Genomic DNA, 20,609 nt, shown 5'->3' on the forward strand with positions numbered 1-20,609 from the left:
TTATATAAATTGTTTCTTTTTTTTAGTTATTATCTATGTATATGTGTAAATTTTATTACACTTCCTTTTTGATGTATTTTTTATAATTTTGATGTACAAAAAAGTGTAAATAAATAAGTAAATAACACACAAGAACGTTTTTAAATTTCGTTAAATCAGGACAGAGTAGCGTTATAAATAAATATGTAAATATCTGTTAAAATTTCCACTCGATTTGTTTTCAAAAAGTTGTTTTTCATAGGTTATGTATTTACTCATTGCCCACGAAAATTAGTCAATAAAAATCGATGTTATCGTATAAATTTTTAGGTTTAGATGGGGAAATCTTCCAGGTTTTCAAGATTACCTGCCTCTGGGGGGGGGGGGTTATGTGAGATTACTACCCACTTGAACCCCCCGGTGATCGCCCTCTGCGCTATGCGAAGGACCGCGGTATCTCCCAGTCAGGGATCGCCACGCAGTCTTCCCTGGCGCTATGCTATTTTAGATAGCCCGTTCCGGGATCGGTCTACGTGTATAGTTCACATTACCGAAAACCACATGGTGCTATCACGATGGTTCGAGACCACATCGACCACCACATAGTCGCTGAAGCTAGTGCTAGTTTAGAGCCCCCACCATAAACTCCCGCGACTTTACGTAATATAATAAAAAGCATTGTCACTCTACTCAGTGATATACCTTTTCAATTTGTGCTATCGATAAGGGGCACATGATTTATGTCCCATAGTGTTGTGTTTCATCCCAAAACTGTCAAGTTAGACTTATCGATAGAGCACGTAACATTAAGCTGTGATAAGATTTAACCCTTATTCGAGTTTGAAATGTTTTGCTGTCATAGTAAGTCGATATTTCTCAAGTGCTGTGCGGTTGATTATTTTTTCAATAACTTGTATTATCGTCTGTTGACTCATTTATATGATTAATATACTAAAGTATACATCAAACATTATTTTTTTTAAAGTGCTACTGTTCACTTTGTAGCCGGCATTCCGAATTGGTGGTAGCTTACTATTTATAAGGTTTAATTATTTTTAATTTATGTATTACAGGCGGTTTCGATTTCCATTCCTCTGAGCGTTCTTAATTTAAATTGTTAAGAACTTTTAGGACTTTACTTAATATAGCGCTATTTCGCACCTTTGTGAATGAATGAAAAGAACAGATAATAATGGGCGTTAAGTATTATAAAGAAATTTCAGGATGCGTTTACATGGGTGATTTTTTACTGCTGGTATAATAATGTAACTATATGTATATTAGATTACTAGAAAATGAATATTAAGTTAAATAAAATAAAATGAAATAAATACTAGTTACTGTTCCATAGTTTTATTTAATATAATCTAAAAGAATCTTCGGCTTCTAGAACTGTCTCGTTTACAATTAGATTTAAAATCGTTGTTTCTATGTTGTTTTAAAAAATATTTTAGCTGATATATACTTATTTTGCAAACCTAACATATTGTATACGTAATATTTATACCCCTGTTAAATTTCGTTAATGTTCATAATTAAAAAGCATTATTTTAATGACATAGTTTTGTCTATTAAATAAACAGAATTTAGAAATCTCTTCAAATAACAGATATTGGTATAACACTGACAATTTGTAATTAACCCTTTGTTGTTATGCATAAAACTAGCGCATCTAACGAAAGAAATAATAGATCTGTAGAAGCTTGTATAGCTAGCGTTGAAAAACATTACAATCTGAGATGACGATATTATAGTGCAACCGAAACCGCTGTACCGCGCCTTGGGGAACCGCGGGGAGGTAGAGTGGAGAGTAATAGAGCACGAGCGCTGCAGTCACGAGCGTTGACAGCTGACTGACGTAATGGAACGGCCGATACTCTCCCATTTCTATAGCAGGCGAAGACGTGTTGCTATGGAATAATCATCACAGCCAAAATATGTCCACTGTTGGACATAGGCCTTCTTCATACTTTTCTATTAAAACCGGTTTAAATCGGTCCCCGGAGTCATCTGATGATTTCTTTCTTCTATATCTATTTAAATTATTAAAAAAAAACCGATTTAGTTTACAGAGTGAACTAAAAGTGTGGTGCGAGTTACACCAGTATATCATAAGGCCTTACCTCAGCGGCGATGTATGCTGGGATGACAGAGAGAAGCAACCTTTCCTGCTGCTCTCTCTCGCACTCAAGCTTAACTCTCTGCTCCAAACACGTCCTGGTTCCGGCGAAGGTGTTCCGATGGGCGCGCTCCGTCAGTACGCGGTAGTACAGCCCGATACCGCTACCCGAGAGAAGGAGAGCCAGTTCGCAGATTAACTAGAACAAAACATAATATGAGCTAGAACAGTGATACCCAAAGTGTCATCGACCCCTAGGCGTCTATGACAACCAGCAAGGGGTCTACGGTCTACTTTTATTTTGAATAGTTTTAATTTAAATTCAATTAATAAATGTATAAATTAACATGTGTTTTTACTTTAAGTTTTTAACACTAAACTTCACTACAGTTAGAAATTTACAGGAAATCAATATCAGTAAGTAGGGGGTCTACCTAACACGGAAAAACATGGCAAGGGGTTTACGACACAAAAAAGTTTGGGGAACTCTGAGCTGGAACAACACAGTCATACTCGAAATACCTACAAAACAAACGCACACATACTATTCATTTCACCCAGCCCTTCGATAGTAGAAGTGGATTCTTTGGGATCGAGATCCATGCTAGTATCACAGGAGTTCCCCATTCTCCATAAATCTAGATACAAGTATTGCTGAAGTTTCTTCCATTAAACTCTTTCAGGACTAACTCTTTCCAAAATGATAGTAATGTAATCTAGTAGCAACCAACCCTCAAAGTCCTCGGGTTTAGTTACATCATAGAGCGTTCATCTTAACAGTTTACCAGCTCGATGGTCACTCAATTCTGTTGAAACTGTGATACATGGTGACCGGAGCCGATGCTCCCCAAAAAGACCTAGTGCTTACTTGAAAGAGGTTGTAGATTAAGCGCCCACTACGCCCTTCTGATTAAAATTGTTCTTAATAGATATAAGGAACGAGATGAAGGATGACCGGAAAACTATGTAATACATGTAAAGAAAGACAAAAAAATATGGAAAGATTTTATGGCGAATGAAAGAAGAAAGAATGTAAGATCATATGACGCATTAAAAGAGTAATAAAATAAAATGAAAATAAACACTTCAGTGAGATCCCCAAAAACGGGAGCCATAAAAAAAGTTTTGCAAAAAGAATCACGATCAAGCGATTAATGACGTCTTGTTTAATATATGTACATATTATTCAAATATCAGATTTCATTTGTACAATGAGTTCGATCGGCAGATGAATTTTCGCTGACATTATGGTAGGTTTCTTTATTATTGTTTATACTGCATTTAATATACATAAACATGGATCAGAGCTTGCTTTTATTTCTTTGCCAAAAAGAAAAAAGAATAATACACGTGGGTCGTTTTTCACGGCCGCCACCAAGACCCAATATATATGTTTATGTTTCAGATTGAAATAAAACATATATGAAATAAATATACTATATTATTACGTATAATAGTCTTTATGAAACGAATTCTACACAAAATAAATAACAATTTTTCCTTTTACCTTTCGAATATTTATTGTAAAAACACCCCACAGTATTATGTTGCTTATCGCAAAATGACAGGCGCTAGAATTGAAATATTATCATTTTATGTTACGGATTTTATTTATAAATGTATGATTTTATAGCCAATCTAATCTTTACATCAAAATTGTTTACATTTGAAAGGATTTATTAAATTCTAAATCTCTAATTAATAACTGTATAAGTTTAAATATTTAATAAAACGAAAAATTGCATAAAATCCTATTGTGTTACAAAGGATTTTTATGTTCATAATGAAGATTAATAATAAATTGCTGTTCTACAGTATTAGAGATATGGTGGAAATATTTTTTTTGGACCGGTCTCATAATTGCCAAATGGCATTCGATTACCCAGGTCCGAGGCTGTAGAACAAAGGGAGCTTAGACTGGGGGAGTGCCGGCTCGTGCAGCTATTATTAGACCAGATCGCTTTGGTCGACGCTTCATCGTGTGACAAAGCTTACAGGTTTCATTTGAGAGGACCTCGGTTTGAGCTGTTACTCCTTGACAATACCAGGAGCCCCGGGAGGAAATAACCTCGACTTACTAAGGAGGATCCTTCGTAATTCTGTGAAGCGAGAACCGAGCGTAGACCAGACTGTGATCCACCTGGTTGCTGAATGCCCAGCATTTAGAGGGCTTCGAGAGGGAATGCCGGTTAGGGAAAAGGATAGAGGAGGCCACTATCGCCTCCATTTTGACAGAAAAAGAAGGTAGAGAGTCCTTTCTAAAGTTCTGCACGGTTGTGGCAAAAATTTAACGAACATAAATGTAAATAGGCTAAGCAAATAATGTAAATTAAAATGAAATAAAATGATTATATTATGAATAAATTAAAAATGTAACAAAAATTAACTGTGATATAAGAGAAAATTATAAATATTAAACTGTGATAAATTGTAAATAGTAAATAGACCTTATTACAGTAACATGAATGAATGGAAGAGAAAGACAGATAAAATTGTAGATTGAAAGAACAGAAAGACAGATAATGTGATGTATGGAAGAAGAGTATGGAAATAAAAACTGAAATGTGAACAAAATTAATAAAGTAAAATTATATCCATGTTACCTCATAAATAGGAGTAGAACGTGAGGAACCCAATAGCGGTGACCACAGAAAAATACCTTGACTTTGTCGATTGCTACTGTCTAGCTAATAACTGTGAAAGTGACTTAAACAGAATTCGTCTGAGTTCATTGCGAAGTTCTTACTTTTGCTGCAAATATTATCTTATTATTTACTGCTTGCTGAGCTTGTTCATTTTATACAAGTAAATTATATTTTTAGAGTTGATCTTAGGACGTAAGACTCGCTATCGTAATTAGAATTAAAGAGATTGGGTGTAAAAAACCGTGTAACTATTCCATATGGAACGCCATCACGGAATTATTGTATTTGTCAAAATTACGTGACTCTTTATTCATCTGCGAGAATATCATGAATTTAACCCCTATTAAGTTACAAAATCTCTTGGCTAACAGAATTTCCTCCAACGAAACTAAACAAGCAATGGGAATGTCATGGAACATTTACACAGACGCATAATTCATCGTCCTAATTTAGCTACTTCTCGAGGTACGTCTTTCAACAAGACGATTATATTCGCACGGGCCGGTACCTGTGTGTTAGTAAGCGCCAATAAAATATGAAGTTTCAAGTGGCAGGTACATGAAGTAAAAAATACTAACCCAGTGTTTTCTAACGTAAGGCCTACGAGAGCCTAAGATGTCGAAAGAATGAAATTGTGTAAAATATAATAATAGAAAGACAAAAAAAGAATCAGAAGGACCCCCCCCCCCAAGATAGGGGGCGAACGATTGGTTTTCAATGACGTGGCCATAAAAGAAATAAACGGGCGGCCAATTTGAAAATAGACTCTCTCGTTTTAATATAAAAATATATTTATTATGGAAAAATTTTAGTAGGGCCAAAGTGAGTCGTGGTATATAAAAGTTTATGTGTACTAACCTGTTGGTAGAACTGTTCCTCTTTACCCTCAGGGCCTAGTCCAATTGCAAGCCCCATGTACGCAAGAGTGAGCGCCGCGGACATACAGAGGGCAATGCGCCTTGCTATGGGCATCATTGTATGCACCATCTGAAGCAAACATAACTAACTTTTACTACAAATGGCAAACAAATTAGATATTACTAGAACGATATCTTAATACCTTTTATTTTTCCTTATAAATACATGTTTAAAATAAACATAAAGTTTTACAGCTACATGTCTTGGAAATAGAGGTCTGTGAGACACTATTCTGGCATATTGTATTACAGTTACAAGGGTGACGGTATATTATGAGGGACTACACCCAAGTAGGTGTTTAATGTTGTGACTGAAGTGTAGTGTAAGTTAGCGAAGCATGGACTACTCGGTGGTCAAGAGCGACGCAAGCTGACTCTGACCACCCTCTCTTGAAAGAAGAGCAAGAGGGCAAGATATACCATACACTTGAAGAATGTATGGTATATCTTGCCCGACGGGGACCCAATTTGAGGTACGTAACGTAATTTACGATCGAATAGGGGAATTACTCTAATTTTCAGGCTTTTTTTTCAATGGCCCCGTTATTAAAAGCCTTTCATACGTTCCCCTGTCTTGAGTACACAGGGACAATTTTTCAAATAACTTATTGAATTTATAATTTTATTTTCTCGCTCTTCTTCCATCCTTCTAAATTACTCTTACACGTTTCTCTTTTATTTATTCCATTATCATACACACATCACCTCTATTCCTTTACCATTTTCCACTAAGCTGCTTTTTATATTTATTTTAATATTTTGTTTATCTGTATTCTTTTAACATTTCTGTTTTATAATTAAAAAAAGGATCGGAGGCCTTGCGAGGCTTTACGGCTAAAATAGATACCACGTCGAGGTCTATATTAACGAGATATAGCGCGAGGTTTTTGATCTCATCAGCAGGAGAAGGAAACCCGGCTTGGAGTTTTAAATTTAAGGCTGCCATGATGAAGACGCCTAAGATACGGTTAAGCTATTCTGACATTTATGACTTTGCTTTCTGAATGAAGTTAATCTGTAAGTATTTTCTACGGTCTTCGATGGCATCACATTTATAACCTTTCACTTAACTGTATATTAAGTAGGTATACAGGATCACAAGTTACTTGTTTAAATTCTCAAGGAGTGAATGTTTAGATCATTTGACAGCAAATGCTTTTATAACTTTTACCCAAATCTCCAATCATTCTGAAATAAGTTAAACTAACTTATTTCGTCTTTTGAGTTGCGACTAACCAATAACTTCTGACAGTTTCATGTCTGCGGGGATTGTAAATAGTAAACAAAACTTTATATTTATATAGTCATCCAAATTTTAAGATCTTTTAAGGCTTTTACATATACAATCTATCAATCTGTATACTGTGAAATTCCTGAACAATTGTCAATAACAATTTTCATTCCATCGTCACATACCATATATTAAACATGTTCAATACATTCCAAGAATTGTATCAAGCGCGCCTAATTATATGTGTTTATATACTAATTACAATGAAAATTATAATCCTAGTTTCAACATTTAATAAAATATTCTAATTAAGCGTCCTGTTATAATATATAATAATAATAATTTTCTAATTAACTTCATCTTAATACGTACATGTGTGTGAGTGTGCGTTTTTTTTCGAAGAGATTTAAAAATACGTTTACGTATCATAAGGCCTGATGGTGGTGGTGGTGATGGTGGTGAGGATGGTCTGATGGTCGGACTCGATCTAGGCGTCAATACCTACTAAAAACAATCCTCTCTCTTCGGTATCCCTGGTCCCCACGGCATGGCCGCTAGGCATTACTTCGCAGGGGGGGATTTAGCCACAGCTTTCTCTGATAAACTGGCTGTTCAGGCCAGCTTCCTCCGCTCCTGCTCTATTTTTCGCAAGCCCTTCAGCACGGTCGTACAGTACGCGCTCGTGAGTTCCCAGGCGGAAGGTGAGGATAGCATTGTAGCCATCAGAGTTTCAGGATAGATTTTTCATCCTACACCTTCTTCCCAAGACCTCTTGGCTTCGTTATCGGGAGCAGACGAAAAAGACGTGCTCTGCATCTTCAACCATTCCGACACAAGTAAGACAGTCAGGGGAATCTTCGTATTTCAACCTATGGAGATACGCTCGGTAACAGCCGTGGGAGGATGTCATCTGAGTTAGGTAGTTCAACTCTCCATGATCCCGGTTCACCCATGGCTCTGGGTCTGGTATTAGCTTAAGCGTCCATTTTCCTTTCGTCGACTTATCCCAGGACGATTGCCACTGTTTATATAAGTGTATGTGTGTGTGTGGGAAGGCTTCCCACTAAGTGGACCTGACACAGTGGACGTCAGACGTGGAAATCGAACCGATATCGCACCTGTGTCGGATAAATAGCCTTAAAAATAAAAAAATATAACTTTCATATATATTTAATTTTTCATACATATTTTAATTTAAATATATAATATGAAACATATAGCCTAAATATATATAAAAGCTTTAATAGTATTTTTAAAAAATGATATGAGATTTGATATCGCTGTCATAATTTTGGGGATAACATAAATTTTAAGAATTTATTTCGCCCCTCTACAGGGCATCTTCAGGAGTTACACCGATTGTAAGCCGGATATTGTAAACAAGTAATATGATTAATTAGTTAATAAAAATATAAAAACATTGATACGCCAACGGAAGAGCATTAATAGGTGGACAGTTAAATTGTATTAAAAGAAACTCACTGCGATGCAAATTGAATTCCCGTCGCGAGTTCCGATATCAATGTAAGCACGCGAATACATTAAAACTCCTTTTAGTGGACTAATCTAATAAAATACACGCGAACTCACCTGCATGGACAGCGTTGTTCATATCAATTATCTCTTACTTTAATTAAGTAGCTTTATTTCCTGCCAATTATGTAGTGGTTATTGTTATAATTGTACATCATTATATCATCATCATCATAACAGCCTTCCTGAAAGATCACCACGATGATCGATCTTGCGTTAGCGTATTTAGAAAAATCTCACTTTTTTAATTTGGTCTCAGTTTTTGGGGACGTCTCGTTCAACACAGCCGTGTGTAGACCACATTAAAAACTTAGGTAATAATTTAATGGAATCAGGCGTTACCTTGCGGTAGTCCATCCTAAGTAAGAAAAGGGCCAATATTTAGCCACTTCCGCACATGCAGTGGTAGTCGTGCAACAAAGTGCACCGCCCGCCAGCCCAAGCCACAAAGTCTCTGTGTTTGGCACTAATCGGTGTAACATTACTCCTGAAGATGCCCCGTGGAGGGGTGAAACACGTGTTGAGTGATTTAACAGTGGTAATTGTGTAATTCGCATTGTTTGCCGCATGCGCATTTATCAGCGGGCTGGCGGACGGTGCACTTTATTGCACGACTACTGCTACATAGCGGAAGTAGCTATATATTAGTAATTTTCTTACTTAGGATGGACTTCCGCAAAGTAACGCCTGAATCTATTAGATATTTTAAATAAAATTTGTATATGTGTGAATATAACTTCTTCGATCACTCTTGGCTATCATCTTCCTCGCCAGCGTGCTTGGGTAGTAAATTACTTCTACTCGCTAATGGCCTATATCCTCATCATAACCCATTGATGAACTTTGATATTCGTAATATAACTCAGAGTGTAAGACTAAATTAACTGTATTAAAGTCTATATTAAACACCTCCAGGCATCAAATTAAAAGGCTATGACGATGTAAATTCCAACAAGTAAACAGTATTTATGAGTAGAATTATACAATAGGCTTATTAAATCAAGGCATGAAATAAATTATCATAACAAGTTTGTAATTACAGTTGTAATGTTCACTCATACCGGTACCTAGTAATAAATACTATTGTTTATCGTTTTAAGATCTTCAGACAGCATAAATGGTAGTAAAAATGACGACGGAACCGATTTTATTGTGCATTTGTTTAATAGAATTTAAAAAATATATATATTTTATTTTCGTATTAAAGACCAGGTTTTTGATTTTTGAATTTCAACAACTAAGAAGTCAATCAATAAATAAACTTTCGAATTCCTGCAGCAAGAAAGCGTTGAGATTTCTCTTTTTTATCAACGGCTAGGACAAATATCGGTAAACGTGCACCCTTATACAGAAAATGTGTCCTCCACAATTCATATGTTAGTGATATTGATACATTCTCGTGCTGTCCCGTATCTTTTGAAAAACATTTTCGTTCGAAATTATTGAGTACATACAATACAATTTAAACTATAATATAAATAAATAATATAAATATATAAACAAACATAATATAAATATATAAACAAACATAATATAAATATATAAACTATAGTCTTTGATCCCTGTTTAGTAATGTTTTTATTTGTTTTCTCGTTGTTTGACTATAAATCATTATATGTTCTCAGTGAGATAGTTATAAGGTAACAATTGTAACTAATTTTATATTTCTAAGCTTCTAAGTTTGTACTTTCTTACTGCCTTTTGTTACTATCTATCTCCAATAAAGTAATTAAACCATAAACCAATACCTATGAGAGTATTGAGCGGTTGTAGTGCAGCGGTAAAGGATATGACTTGCGATAGTAGTTCGCGGGTTCGATTCTTGAGATACAATATTAAATAATTAACACTTTGTACATTCTTTTGTTTCATCTTTTCAGCTTATGGATGTCTACTGCAAGGCATGTGCCTTTCATAAATATCGCCACGATGACCGATCCTAGGTTGCCCACATCTAGCTACTTCAAACGATCTTAACTATCCTATGACGTGCTGTATACCTGTAACAAAGGATTGCGGATGGTCGTGTTGGAATGGTTAGAAATAATAAGACACGCGGGTATTGGAACTATATTTAACGAGGAGGTCAATGTTTCCTCCCCTCCATTATTGCAAGTTTGCCGGGGGACTCAGTTAGGGCACTTGTCTATTACGTGAAATCGCAAATATAACTTACGCGTAAGAGAGGGTATAATATCGAAGCGGTGTAACATAACTCCTGAAGATGCCCCGTGGAGTGGTGAAACACGTGTTGAGTGGTTTAACGGTGGCAGTTGTGTATTTCGCATTGTTTGCCGCATACGCATTTATCAGCGGGCTAGTGGGCGGTGCACTTTGTTGCACGATTACCACTGCATGTGCGGAAGTGGCAAAATATTGGTCTTTTTATTACTTAACTATGTCGTCATTCCGTCTAATGGGAGCCTACCCATGCCACGTCTACCGGGTTGTGATAGCACATCGAGAGCCTTGAGAAATTTTTGAATAATTTACATAGAATTGCTACTGCCCATAAAACAAATTTGCGTACCACACTACGATAGCCAAACCTCCTGCTAAGCGTGACGATTATGGTCCCCCTATAGATATATTTGGTAGAGATCTGTACCGTGCAGAGAGCGTCTATGGACTGAAACAATGATCTATGACAATATAGTAAAACATTTGAATCACTAAAATTCTACACCAGGGGTGTCAAATTTAAAAACTAACTTGAGATAAATAAACATGTTTAACTTTAAGTGTGCCGCTAAATATTATATAAACATTAACATATACAAATATTTTTATTTTTCGTTATAATAAACATATATAGTTAAATTATTATTTACATACGTAAAATGAAAAATTGTCCGCATAGTTCATGAATAAAGTATATTATAATTTTGTAAATTGGTTTCGTTTCTTATTAACTGAGCCACAGATTTGACACCCCTGTTCTAAACGAATTTATATTAAAGCTCTCTCATATACTAAATACTTCGTTTAAAAAACTCATGACTTTTTTTAGTAGTTCTATGACCTCAGTGAGTAGAAAATTCTAAACCTAACTCAATAATTTTGTATAAACTTCAAGTACACGAAAATAATTGTCAAAGTAATTTATTAAAAATATATTCGCTAATTATCACATTATTGTATTAAAAGAAGTCAATAGTCGAACCCAACTCGACTGGACAGCTGAACAAAACAAACAATAGAACAAGCACGGAACGCTTTCTTCAAGTTTATTTGTTTATTTAATTAAAACTTTTTATTTATTTAAAAAAATATTCATTTTATGTAAAACGATGAGCTTAATGTCGAAGGCATTCTTTGCCAGTAACGGTTAAGCGGTACAGTTATAAATTGATAAGGTAGGTGAAACTAGTTAATATAATAAAACACTTAAATTAAAATAAAAACTAAAATAAATTTGAGTAGGAAAAAAATCACATAAAAACACCTTATATAAATATATTAAAGGCTACTGTATAATATAAACATATATTAATATACTATGGAATATATATAATACATACATATACTATTTTTATAAATACAATAAATAATAAAATCCAATTATCGTGATGATTCCGTCAGCTTGTCAAGTAACAGCTTTTGTACATTCCTGATCATCCTAATATCATTACTTGTTATTGACTACAAGACAATAATATATATTTGCTTACATATAAAGACTATGGAATAAAAAAATTGGAACCGGAACACGGAAGTGACGTCATAAACGCTTAAGAACTATTGACCTGACACGCGCTGTTACATGTTTACTTTGATCTCACCTACATGTTGTACGTCAAATATTTTCACAGTGACTCTGTGTTTGGCACTAATCGGTGTAACACAACTCCTGAAGATGCCCCGTGGAGGGTTGAAACACGTGTTGAGTGATTTAACCGTGGCAGTTGTATAATTCGCATTGTTTGCTGCATGCGCATTTATCAGCGGGCTGGCGGGCGGTGCACTTTGTTGCACGACTACCACTGCATGTGCGGAAGTGGCTAAATATTGCTCCTTTTCTTATCTAAATATTTTCACGTTTAACACACGCTATGAAAGCCTGGAATGTTAGGTTGCGAAGATAGGACAATTGCATAGGATAGATGCATTCCAGTTGTACGATGACGCTCATACGTAGTAAACCATTCTACCCGAGTAGAGCTGTGTAGTATTGATGTTGTGTATATGCTTGGCACGGCAGCTTGAACCACAAGCGAGCAAGGAGGGATCCAACCTCGATTCGACCACACTGATCGCGGTTAAGAAGCGGGCGATCGCCCCCTAAAACGGGTGTTCTATTTTTGAACAATCCTCATATTCCATATAAATAATATCAGTAACAATATTAATAAAACGTTGTAGAAAATGTGTTCGAATGGCACATCGCCATCTAGTGGCCAATGAGTGTATTAAAGATGGAATACATACATATAACGAAATAAACTAAAGCACACAAATAAATACGTAGAGTAATGATTAATTTACTTCTGTAACCCTTAAGATGGAAGAACAAATTCACTGGGATACGTGAGATTTGTGACAATATTTTTCTTACGGAGTGTCGTAGCGAGGCGAACAAACCTTTTTTAACTGAAGATATTTATATTTAGTCTTAAGTGAAGGTAGTCAGACGTACTCGAGGCTTCATTCTTGAGAAAGCACTTCATTCATTTAGTGGCCATACTTTATATATAGGACTAAGTTATTTTTTTTTAATTCTTGAATCAACCAGATACATTAGCGTGCGCACTTTTGTTTTTACAATAAAAGTTAACACTTTTTTTTATTTTACTCACGCTTCTGCATGTCACGGTGTTTACTAAGCTTAACGACTCTAGTCTATCATTTTTAAACGGTTTTATTTAGTTCGACCCGTACGGAATATATTTGGATCAAAATTAGAAATTGAAATTGAAGCACCTTCCCGTTGTCAGATTGATCTGAAATTTAGTACACACAATTAATTTAGATGACAATACAATATAATAAAATCAATAACATTGTAAATCCAAGATGGCCGCCGATACAAAATAGCGGATTACGTATTTTTCCTTAACCCTCTCAATATGGGTATCAATTGAAAGGGCTACACTAGTAAAACACGATGATTATGTCAAAATTTAAAATTCAAGATGGACGCCGTTCCAATATGGCGGACTAGGTACATATTTTTCCACAACCACCACAATATGGGTATCAAAAATCCCTTTAACTTAAAAGTTTTTTAAATGTATTTATTTGAGTTTTAAGTTTTGTTTCAGGGTCCTTCTTAATTCAAAATCTAAGGTATACTAGATATTGAGTAATACTGTTTTGCAATTGGCGGCTTATTTCAATCACGATTCTCATTTAAAAAAATAATATAAAAAAATCCTTTAGATTTATTGTCGTCATCATAGATTTCCAAACATAATTTGAAAGCGGTCTATATTCTTCCGATAGCCTGTACCTCTTGCGAGCACGTACCCTGCTTTCTGACCCACGGTGTCCACTCCGAAAAATAAGGTCCAATGTCCGTCTATTCTGCGCAAGGACCTTATCGTTGCTTTACAGATCTTATATCTTCGAATACAAGATTAGACGTTAGTACATAAGTACATGAACTTCATAAATATTACGAATCAGTTTAAAACATCAAACAAAATGATGTAATAAACGTTTAGGTATTCACCGAACCGTGTAAAAACCTAGAAAGATACTAGACTAAGTGACCAAGTTTAATACAAAAGAAATATTAAACAATGGATACAATTAACATGTTTACTCGGTGACGCAGTTTGTAGATATCCGTTAATTAAACACCTACTCAGCTCGTGACAACGAGATCAATTCGTTGAAATAGACGACTTAAGAATATTTTTATTATTATCTTCTTATTCCTCTATAAGCATATAATCCAGATATCCCATAATTCAACGTCAAGCGGAAATCGTATTATTAATCCGGTTATACATAAAACGCATTTTTTTAAATTACTGATTTTTAAAAAAAGATTTTTATTGGCTATAGGCGAATCGTTTGACCTGTTATCTGATGTTAAGTGTTAAGATCTAGAAATAGACCTGCGTCTGTAGGCACCTTAACAGGTAGGCATTAAAATGTGCTTTTGAATCGTCGATAATTTTAAAATTATAAATAGTGGGCTATCATCGGCTCGGACGCTGATCTGCTGAAGATCCGACCAGAAACTCGATAGTTCTTTGTTTAAATGAAATTAAACAATTTTTAATGTGTACATACAATCTTGTAAATTAGTCAACGAACCAAATTCAACACATTATAATCAACTAAAAACTTTTTAATGATATAATAAGATTAATTTAATAATATACTTTTAATTTTAGATTTAAAGAAACGGGAGGTCAAAGATATATACATACAGAGAGACATTATTTAAAAATATGAAAAGTAAGAAATAAATACTAGTTGCACTGGTAAATTTAACTAAATAAAGAATCGTATTTTTCCTCCGACGTCGCAGAAATCATATTATCTACAGACATGATATACCTTGAGTTACATTCTACAGATCGAAGTGTCGAGAATGTTCGTGAGATAATACTAAAAATCTGATCTTACTAGAGCAGTATGTAGTTAGTATTATGTCGGTCATATATGTGTGCCCATAAAATTCTTATTAAACACTCCTTTGTGAGAATTATAATCAAATTTGATACTTGATACTCGACGATGTGACCGCGTTGTAAGTGTAATTGTTAAAAATTATGGTTCATAGACAAATATTTTGTTAAAAAGTAATCAAATTATAAATAATTAAAATCATTATTCAGATGGAAAAGACATTCCTTTTAGCTTTTCCGCGGTATATTAAATGATTTCGTCAGGATATACGGAAAAAGGAGAGGATGTAAAGACATTTGTTTTCAAGGATATTGTAAACCGTAAAAAAAAAAGTGTTAATAACATTTAACTATTTTATAATATTTCTCTAATAACCTACTAGATGGCGCTAGTTAATAAGTGTCATTACACGTGGTACTGTATGCGTGTAATATTTGCTCCGCAAAATAAATAATTGTTCATCACAAAAATATATTATATTAAATATATAATATATGTTTGGCCTCCGAAAATATGATCATGTTTCCGAATTTCGCGCTATGCTCAAGTGGTTACCCGTAAGGCTTCACCGGAATGCTCACATTCTTTATCTACTCTATAATATTCTTTTCAATCCACTCACTCCCTCTTATCTCAAATCAAGGTTTCGATTTCTTCAGGATACACATGAGAGGTCTTTGAGATCATCAGAGAATCTGGAATTAAACCGGCGCATTCTTCCTCGTTTATGGCCAATCTTTCACCTCGTTTATGGCCGTTCGATTGTGAAATGATTTACCGTTGAATATAAGACGTGCTAACTCGCTATCTATTTTCAAAAAAAAAATTATTCATTTACTAGACCTATAATTATCTATCTCTTAATTTATTTCTTTTTCTTCTTCTGTTTCTTTCTGAGGCAAGTGCGATCGAACCAATACTGATCGAAGTCGGTTAGATGTTTTTATTTATTATTGTATTATATTTATAATATGTATTAAACCATATTTATTATAAGTATATATATTATATACGTATGCATGTATGTTTGAGTATGTCTATGTATTTTTGTGTATGTTTATGTTCGTTTGTTTGTAAATATGTATTTTTTGTACACGTAAACTACCTATTATTAGTACTTTTATCTTTTCCATACTATGGTTGTCTGTAAGAGATTGCCTTGTGTGATAAGACCGCCCATTGTACTTTTTTGTATATTTTTGTAAAACTTATTAAATGTATCTAACGTGTACAATAAAGAATATAAAATAATAAAAATAAAATAAATAAGAATTAGTGTCCCTGTCTACTTGGATCTTGAAAATCAAGCAGCATACCAAGGTCCGAACGTACTCTGTTATGCTCATTATAGTACTTGTTTAATTTAAAAATATTGTTAATGGTCATATCTATTAACTTTAATTTTTAATTCTTAATCCCTATTAAATTATTGATGTACAAGCAACTCTCTTTATACACGATTTAGAAAAAACGCTGTTCACCAATAAGAATATGTATAATGATTTACAAAAATTATTTGTTCTGGCACGAAGCCTTAATTTTTTTTAATTTATAATTTTGACAATGTGTTACAAACACTTATTTATACAGGGATAGAATGCAATTGGGAGAATACCGTAAACTGCGCCCCCTATATGTCTATAGATGCGCCAACAGAAGCAGTTAATACTGATAGATATTCTCCATTGAAATCAAAACCGTCCAAAATCAAGATGTTATTTTTGGTTCCATCGATAAATAGTTGCGAAATCAATTTATATTACCAATTTCAATTATTATATGCTTTGTATTTTTGGACTGAATTTTTACTATACACTAAATACAATATTTTGTTTGTAATAAAAATGTATTGCTAGGTAATACAGATTTCATTATTGCTTCTTTTGTAAGTTTTTTCAGAAAAATATTTGTTGTTATTTCATTTTACAAGATTTTTTAAAGTTATGGAACATATCCCGAAATTTAAAATCTGTTGCATATATTTTTACAAGCTTTTCTATGGAACGTATCTACTGTGTAAAATAATAATAGGGTGTATGTTACTTAAGATCCAGAGGTCGTCCACTATTATGATGCAGGGATCAAGTAAAGAAATTTTTAAATCACACCTGTATTATTTCTCTGAAAGCAAATAGGTTACAACAAGAATGTGAAAATCACTGACCAATATAAGGGCGAAGAGCGGCAGTGGGGCGTGGTGAGTGGCCATAAGTGTCCCTGCGCCGAGACTAACGGTCACCAGTATAGACCCTGATAGCGCCAGAGCCTCCCATTCTGCAGCAGCTGGTAGCAACGCCATCGCCAACACCACCATCAGCACAAACGTTATCACTGATAATGTTGAGAGCGCCTTAACCTGCGATGACAGCTCCTGAAAACAAAAACTATCGTTACTATTGTAATATGTCATATATTCGTCATATCTAAAGTTCGTGTCCTTCTAGAAACGTCTTTACTGATTCATTAACGTACTCCTGGCATAATATCCTATCATCTGCTTTATCCAAGACTATCTTTACTATCCTATCATCTGCTCTTTCGTTACTCTCCTTTTACCTGCACTTTCGTTACTATCCTATCATTTGCTCTTTTGTTACTATCCTATCATCTGCTTTTTCATTAACATCCTGTCATCTATTCTTTATTTACTATCTTTCTTACTTCTTTTTTTTCTTCAGGATAAAAGTAATGGAGTGACCGGTTTTAGATTTAATTATACTTTTTTACTGTCGCTACTTTCGTAATTACCTATTTTCATCTCAGTTATATCAGAAGTTCGTGTTCTTCTTGAAGCGACTTGACTAATTCGATGACAAGCTCTTTCCATATTATATCTTCTGCGTTCTTTAAGGCAATAGTAATTGGGTGACCAGTTATTCATTTGACTTAATCAGACAGCGAATAGGTAGTCGCCCATGTCGTCTTTTAGCTTCTACTTTTCCTACAGCAAGTAGTTTATCTACTTTATCTGGTTGTAGCGTTTTATGAAAATCCTTATTTTTATCTTGAGCTGGTCGAGGTGGAATCGGTTGGCTGTAACATTTTTCAAGTCACATAGACCAAATATTTACACAACAAGCTGTTGTTTCTTATTCTTGTTCTTTTCGTGTGATAGATGCTCACTGCAAGTTCTAGACCTCCCCCAACAGTCACCACGATGACTGGTCTGATCTTACACTGCCCGCATTCAGCGACGTCTACTGCTGAATATAGACAACCCCTTCAGTAAGAAAAGCCCCAATATTTAGCTACTTCCGCACATGCAGTGGTAGTCGTGCAACAAAGTGCACCGCCCGCCAGCCCGCTGATAAATGCGTACGCGGCAAACAATGCGAATCACACAACTGTCATCGTCAAATCACTCAACACGTGTTTCACCCCTCTACGGCGCATCTTCAGGAGTTATGTTACACCGATTAGTGCCAAACACAGACTCTGTGAAGTGGCTAAATATTGGTCCTTTTCTTACTTAAGATGGACTTCCGCAAGGTAACGCCTGATTCCATTAAACAACCCCTTTACTTTTCAATAAGACCGTTTTTTTATACAAAAATATTCCCGTTTTTGAGGCAAGTCTTATTCCTCCTGCCTTATGTGTGGGCTCGGAAACGTTACAAATACAGTTATAATGAGTGTTTCATTTTTTATATTATGTTTATTTTACATTCTCCTTTGTTTTTCACGTTATCTCTTATTCATTCCTTTTACGCTAGACATGATCTGTCATTCTGCACTTGCAAGTATTTTTTCTTGTATCTCCTTCTTTCAACTACATTCCGAGATCACTGTATTTTACATTTATTATTACTTACTCTTTATATTTATTTTACCTATCAATAAGACCGGTTTTTTATGGCCCCCGCTATTGGAGGCCTCTCGCACCCCTAATTAGTTGGGATCAGGGTCTTTGTTTACAAATAAATTTTTCAGATCTTTCATCTTTATTCTTCACTCACTGTCATACTTCTCAATTTCTTTTATTCTTACCTTATTTCCATCACAATATCTTTCATTTTGTTCTTTCATTCCTTCTTGCTTTCATCGCCTTCCTTCCATCATCTTATTACTCTTAGGTGGCTAGGTACATTTTTTTATTCTTTATTTTATTATTGACAAATTCTATTTTTTTTTATTTCTTATCACAGTTTTTTTTGGGTTGTGCTTTCTTAATACATTACTACACTTTTCTTATTCTATTTTTCCTATTCTTAATTGACTAGTTATTTTATGTGCAGTTTATAATAAGACCGGTTGGAAGCTGCTTGGGTCCAGCCTCTTTTTACGACTATAATGAAGTGGTCTGTCCAACTTGCAGGTGGGCGTCCTACGTAGTGCTTTGCGGTCTATAGCCTCCACTTGAAGAACTTAAGGCTCCAGCGGACATCTGTTTTGCGCGCCATGTCCTTTCCCCCGTGTTTGTTTCTCACGAGTATGAAATATATCGCAAAATATTTACTTTAGAGAAAGCTTATTATTTGTACTTACGACATTTTAGTGACATTAACAACTTATGTTTGTATGATAAATTGGTTTCTAATGTTGACTAATTATCTATGGATATGAACTTTCTTAATATTAAAATAATTGAAGGCTGTATTGTTAATTGCCATATACGTAACTCAGTCCATAATAAAAATCAACGTCAATTATTCATAAAAAGCGACTTGTAATTAAAATTCTAGTCTATGTACGTATTGTCACGAAAACATTTCAAACGTATAAAATATTTAGAGGGAAATTTAAATTCGGAACCTAAATTATTCTTCATTTTAATTATGGAATTTACAGAAATAATTATAGCTTGCCAGTGTCCCCTACATGTTTTTTTTTAATAAACTTTCTCTGTTCATTGATACACGAGTGTACGTACCATACGAATGTACGCAGTACAGGAATTATTCCATCATTGTAATGAATTCTCGAATGAATAATTTTCTTATTCCCTGAGTCCCGGATCAAATTTGATATCCGGATAAATGCAATGCGCTTGTTCGTTATACCGGTTTAAACCAGTTTCACTATATCCGGATTTTAGCCGAAATAATTAAATATACATGTGCGCGATCAAAAATCTCCGGACCACCTATCAGTTTTACTGCGTTGTTATATCAAAGTAGTGTGTCTTATAAAATTACTGGTTATATTTATAATGGCATCTAATTATAAATTAGGAAAAAAAAGTATTTACACAAATAGTGCATGTCTAAAATTAAAAAAAAATGCGTAAAAACTAAAGACGCGCGGCGTATGATAGGTAGGCGGTTGTCAAAACCGCGTCTCACGCCGAAAAATATTATGCAATATAATAATGGCGAACGGCGTCAAGTGACATATGTGTTGTTGTTTTGTGAATTTGTATTAAATCTTTAGTGCTTGATGGAGTATTGAATTAAAGACTATCTTATATCAATTTTGAATCAATGTTTAATATTTACAAATGAATTGTGAAAGTTTTATGTAAAAATTATTTCATTCGCATGACAAATAATTTATTACGGCGTTGGTGTATCTGAAGTTGTAGGCGGATGACTTTTAAAATAAACTGTGTCTATTTTTCATCCAAGCGTTTTAATTTATGTGCTCCAGTTCGTTAGGTGATGTCT

The 20,609-nt window shown here is 34.5% G+C and overlaps 1 protein-coding gene across 1 annotated transcript in view; it reads right to left on the minus strand.

Moving 5' to 3' along the window:
- Positions 1-20,609, minus strand: part of Ac76E (adenylate cyclase type 2 Ac76E) — a 180,826-nt gene that overhangs the window by 127,877 nt on the left and 32,340 nt on the right. The window contains exons 3-5 of the mRNA XM_068762160.1: positions 17,171-17,377; positions 5,602-5,730; positions 2,103-2,297 (exon numbers count right to left, since the gene is read on the minus strand). Coding sequence (XP_068618261.1) covers positions 2,103-2,297; positions 5,602-5,730; positions 17,171-17,377 — 531 coding nt within the window. The remainder of the gene's footprint in view (positions 1-2,102; positions 2,298-5,601; positions 5,731-17,170; positions 17,378-20,609) is intronic.

This window comes from Battus philenor, unplaced genomic scaffold (genome assembly GCF_028537555.1).
Source record: "Battus philenor isolate CCGP_79_NKW_IND1 unplaced genomic scaffold, ilBatPhil1.0.hap1 SCAF_16, whole genome shotgun sequence".
In the NCBI taxonomy this organism is placed as follows: domain Eukaryota; kingdom Metazoa; phylum Arthropoda; class Insecta; order Lepidoptera; family Papilionidae; genus Battus; species Battus philenor.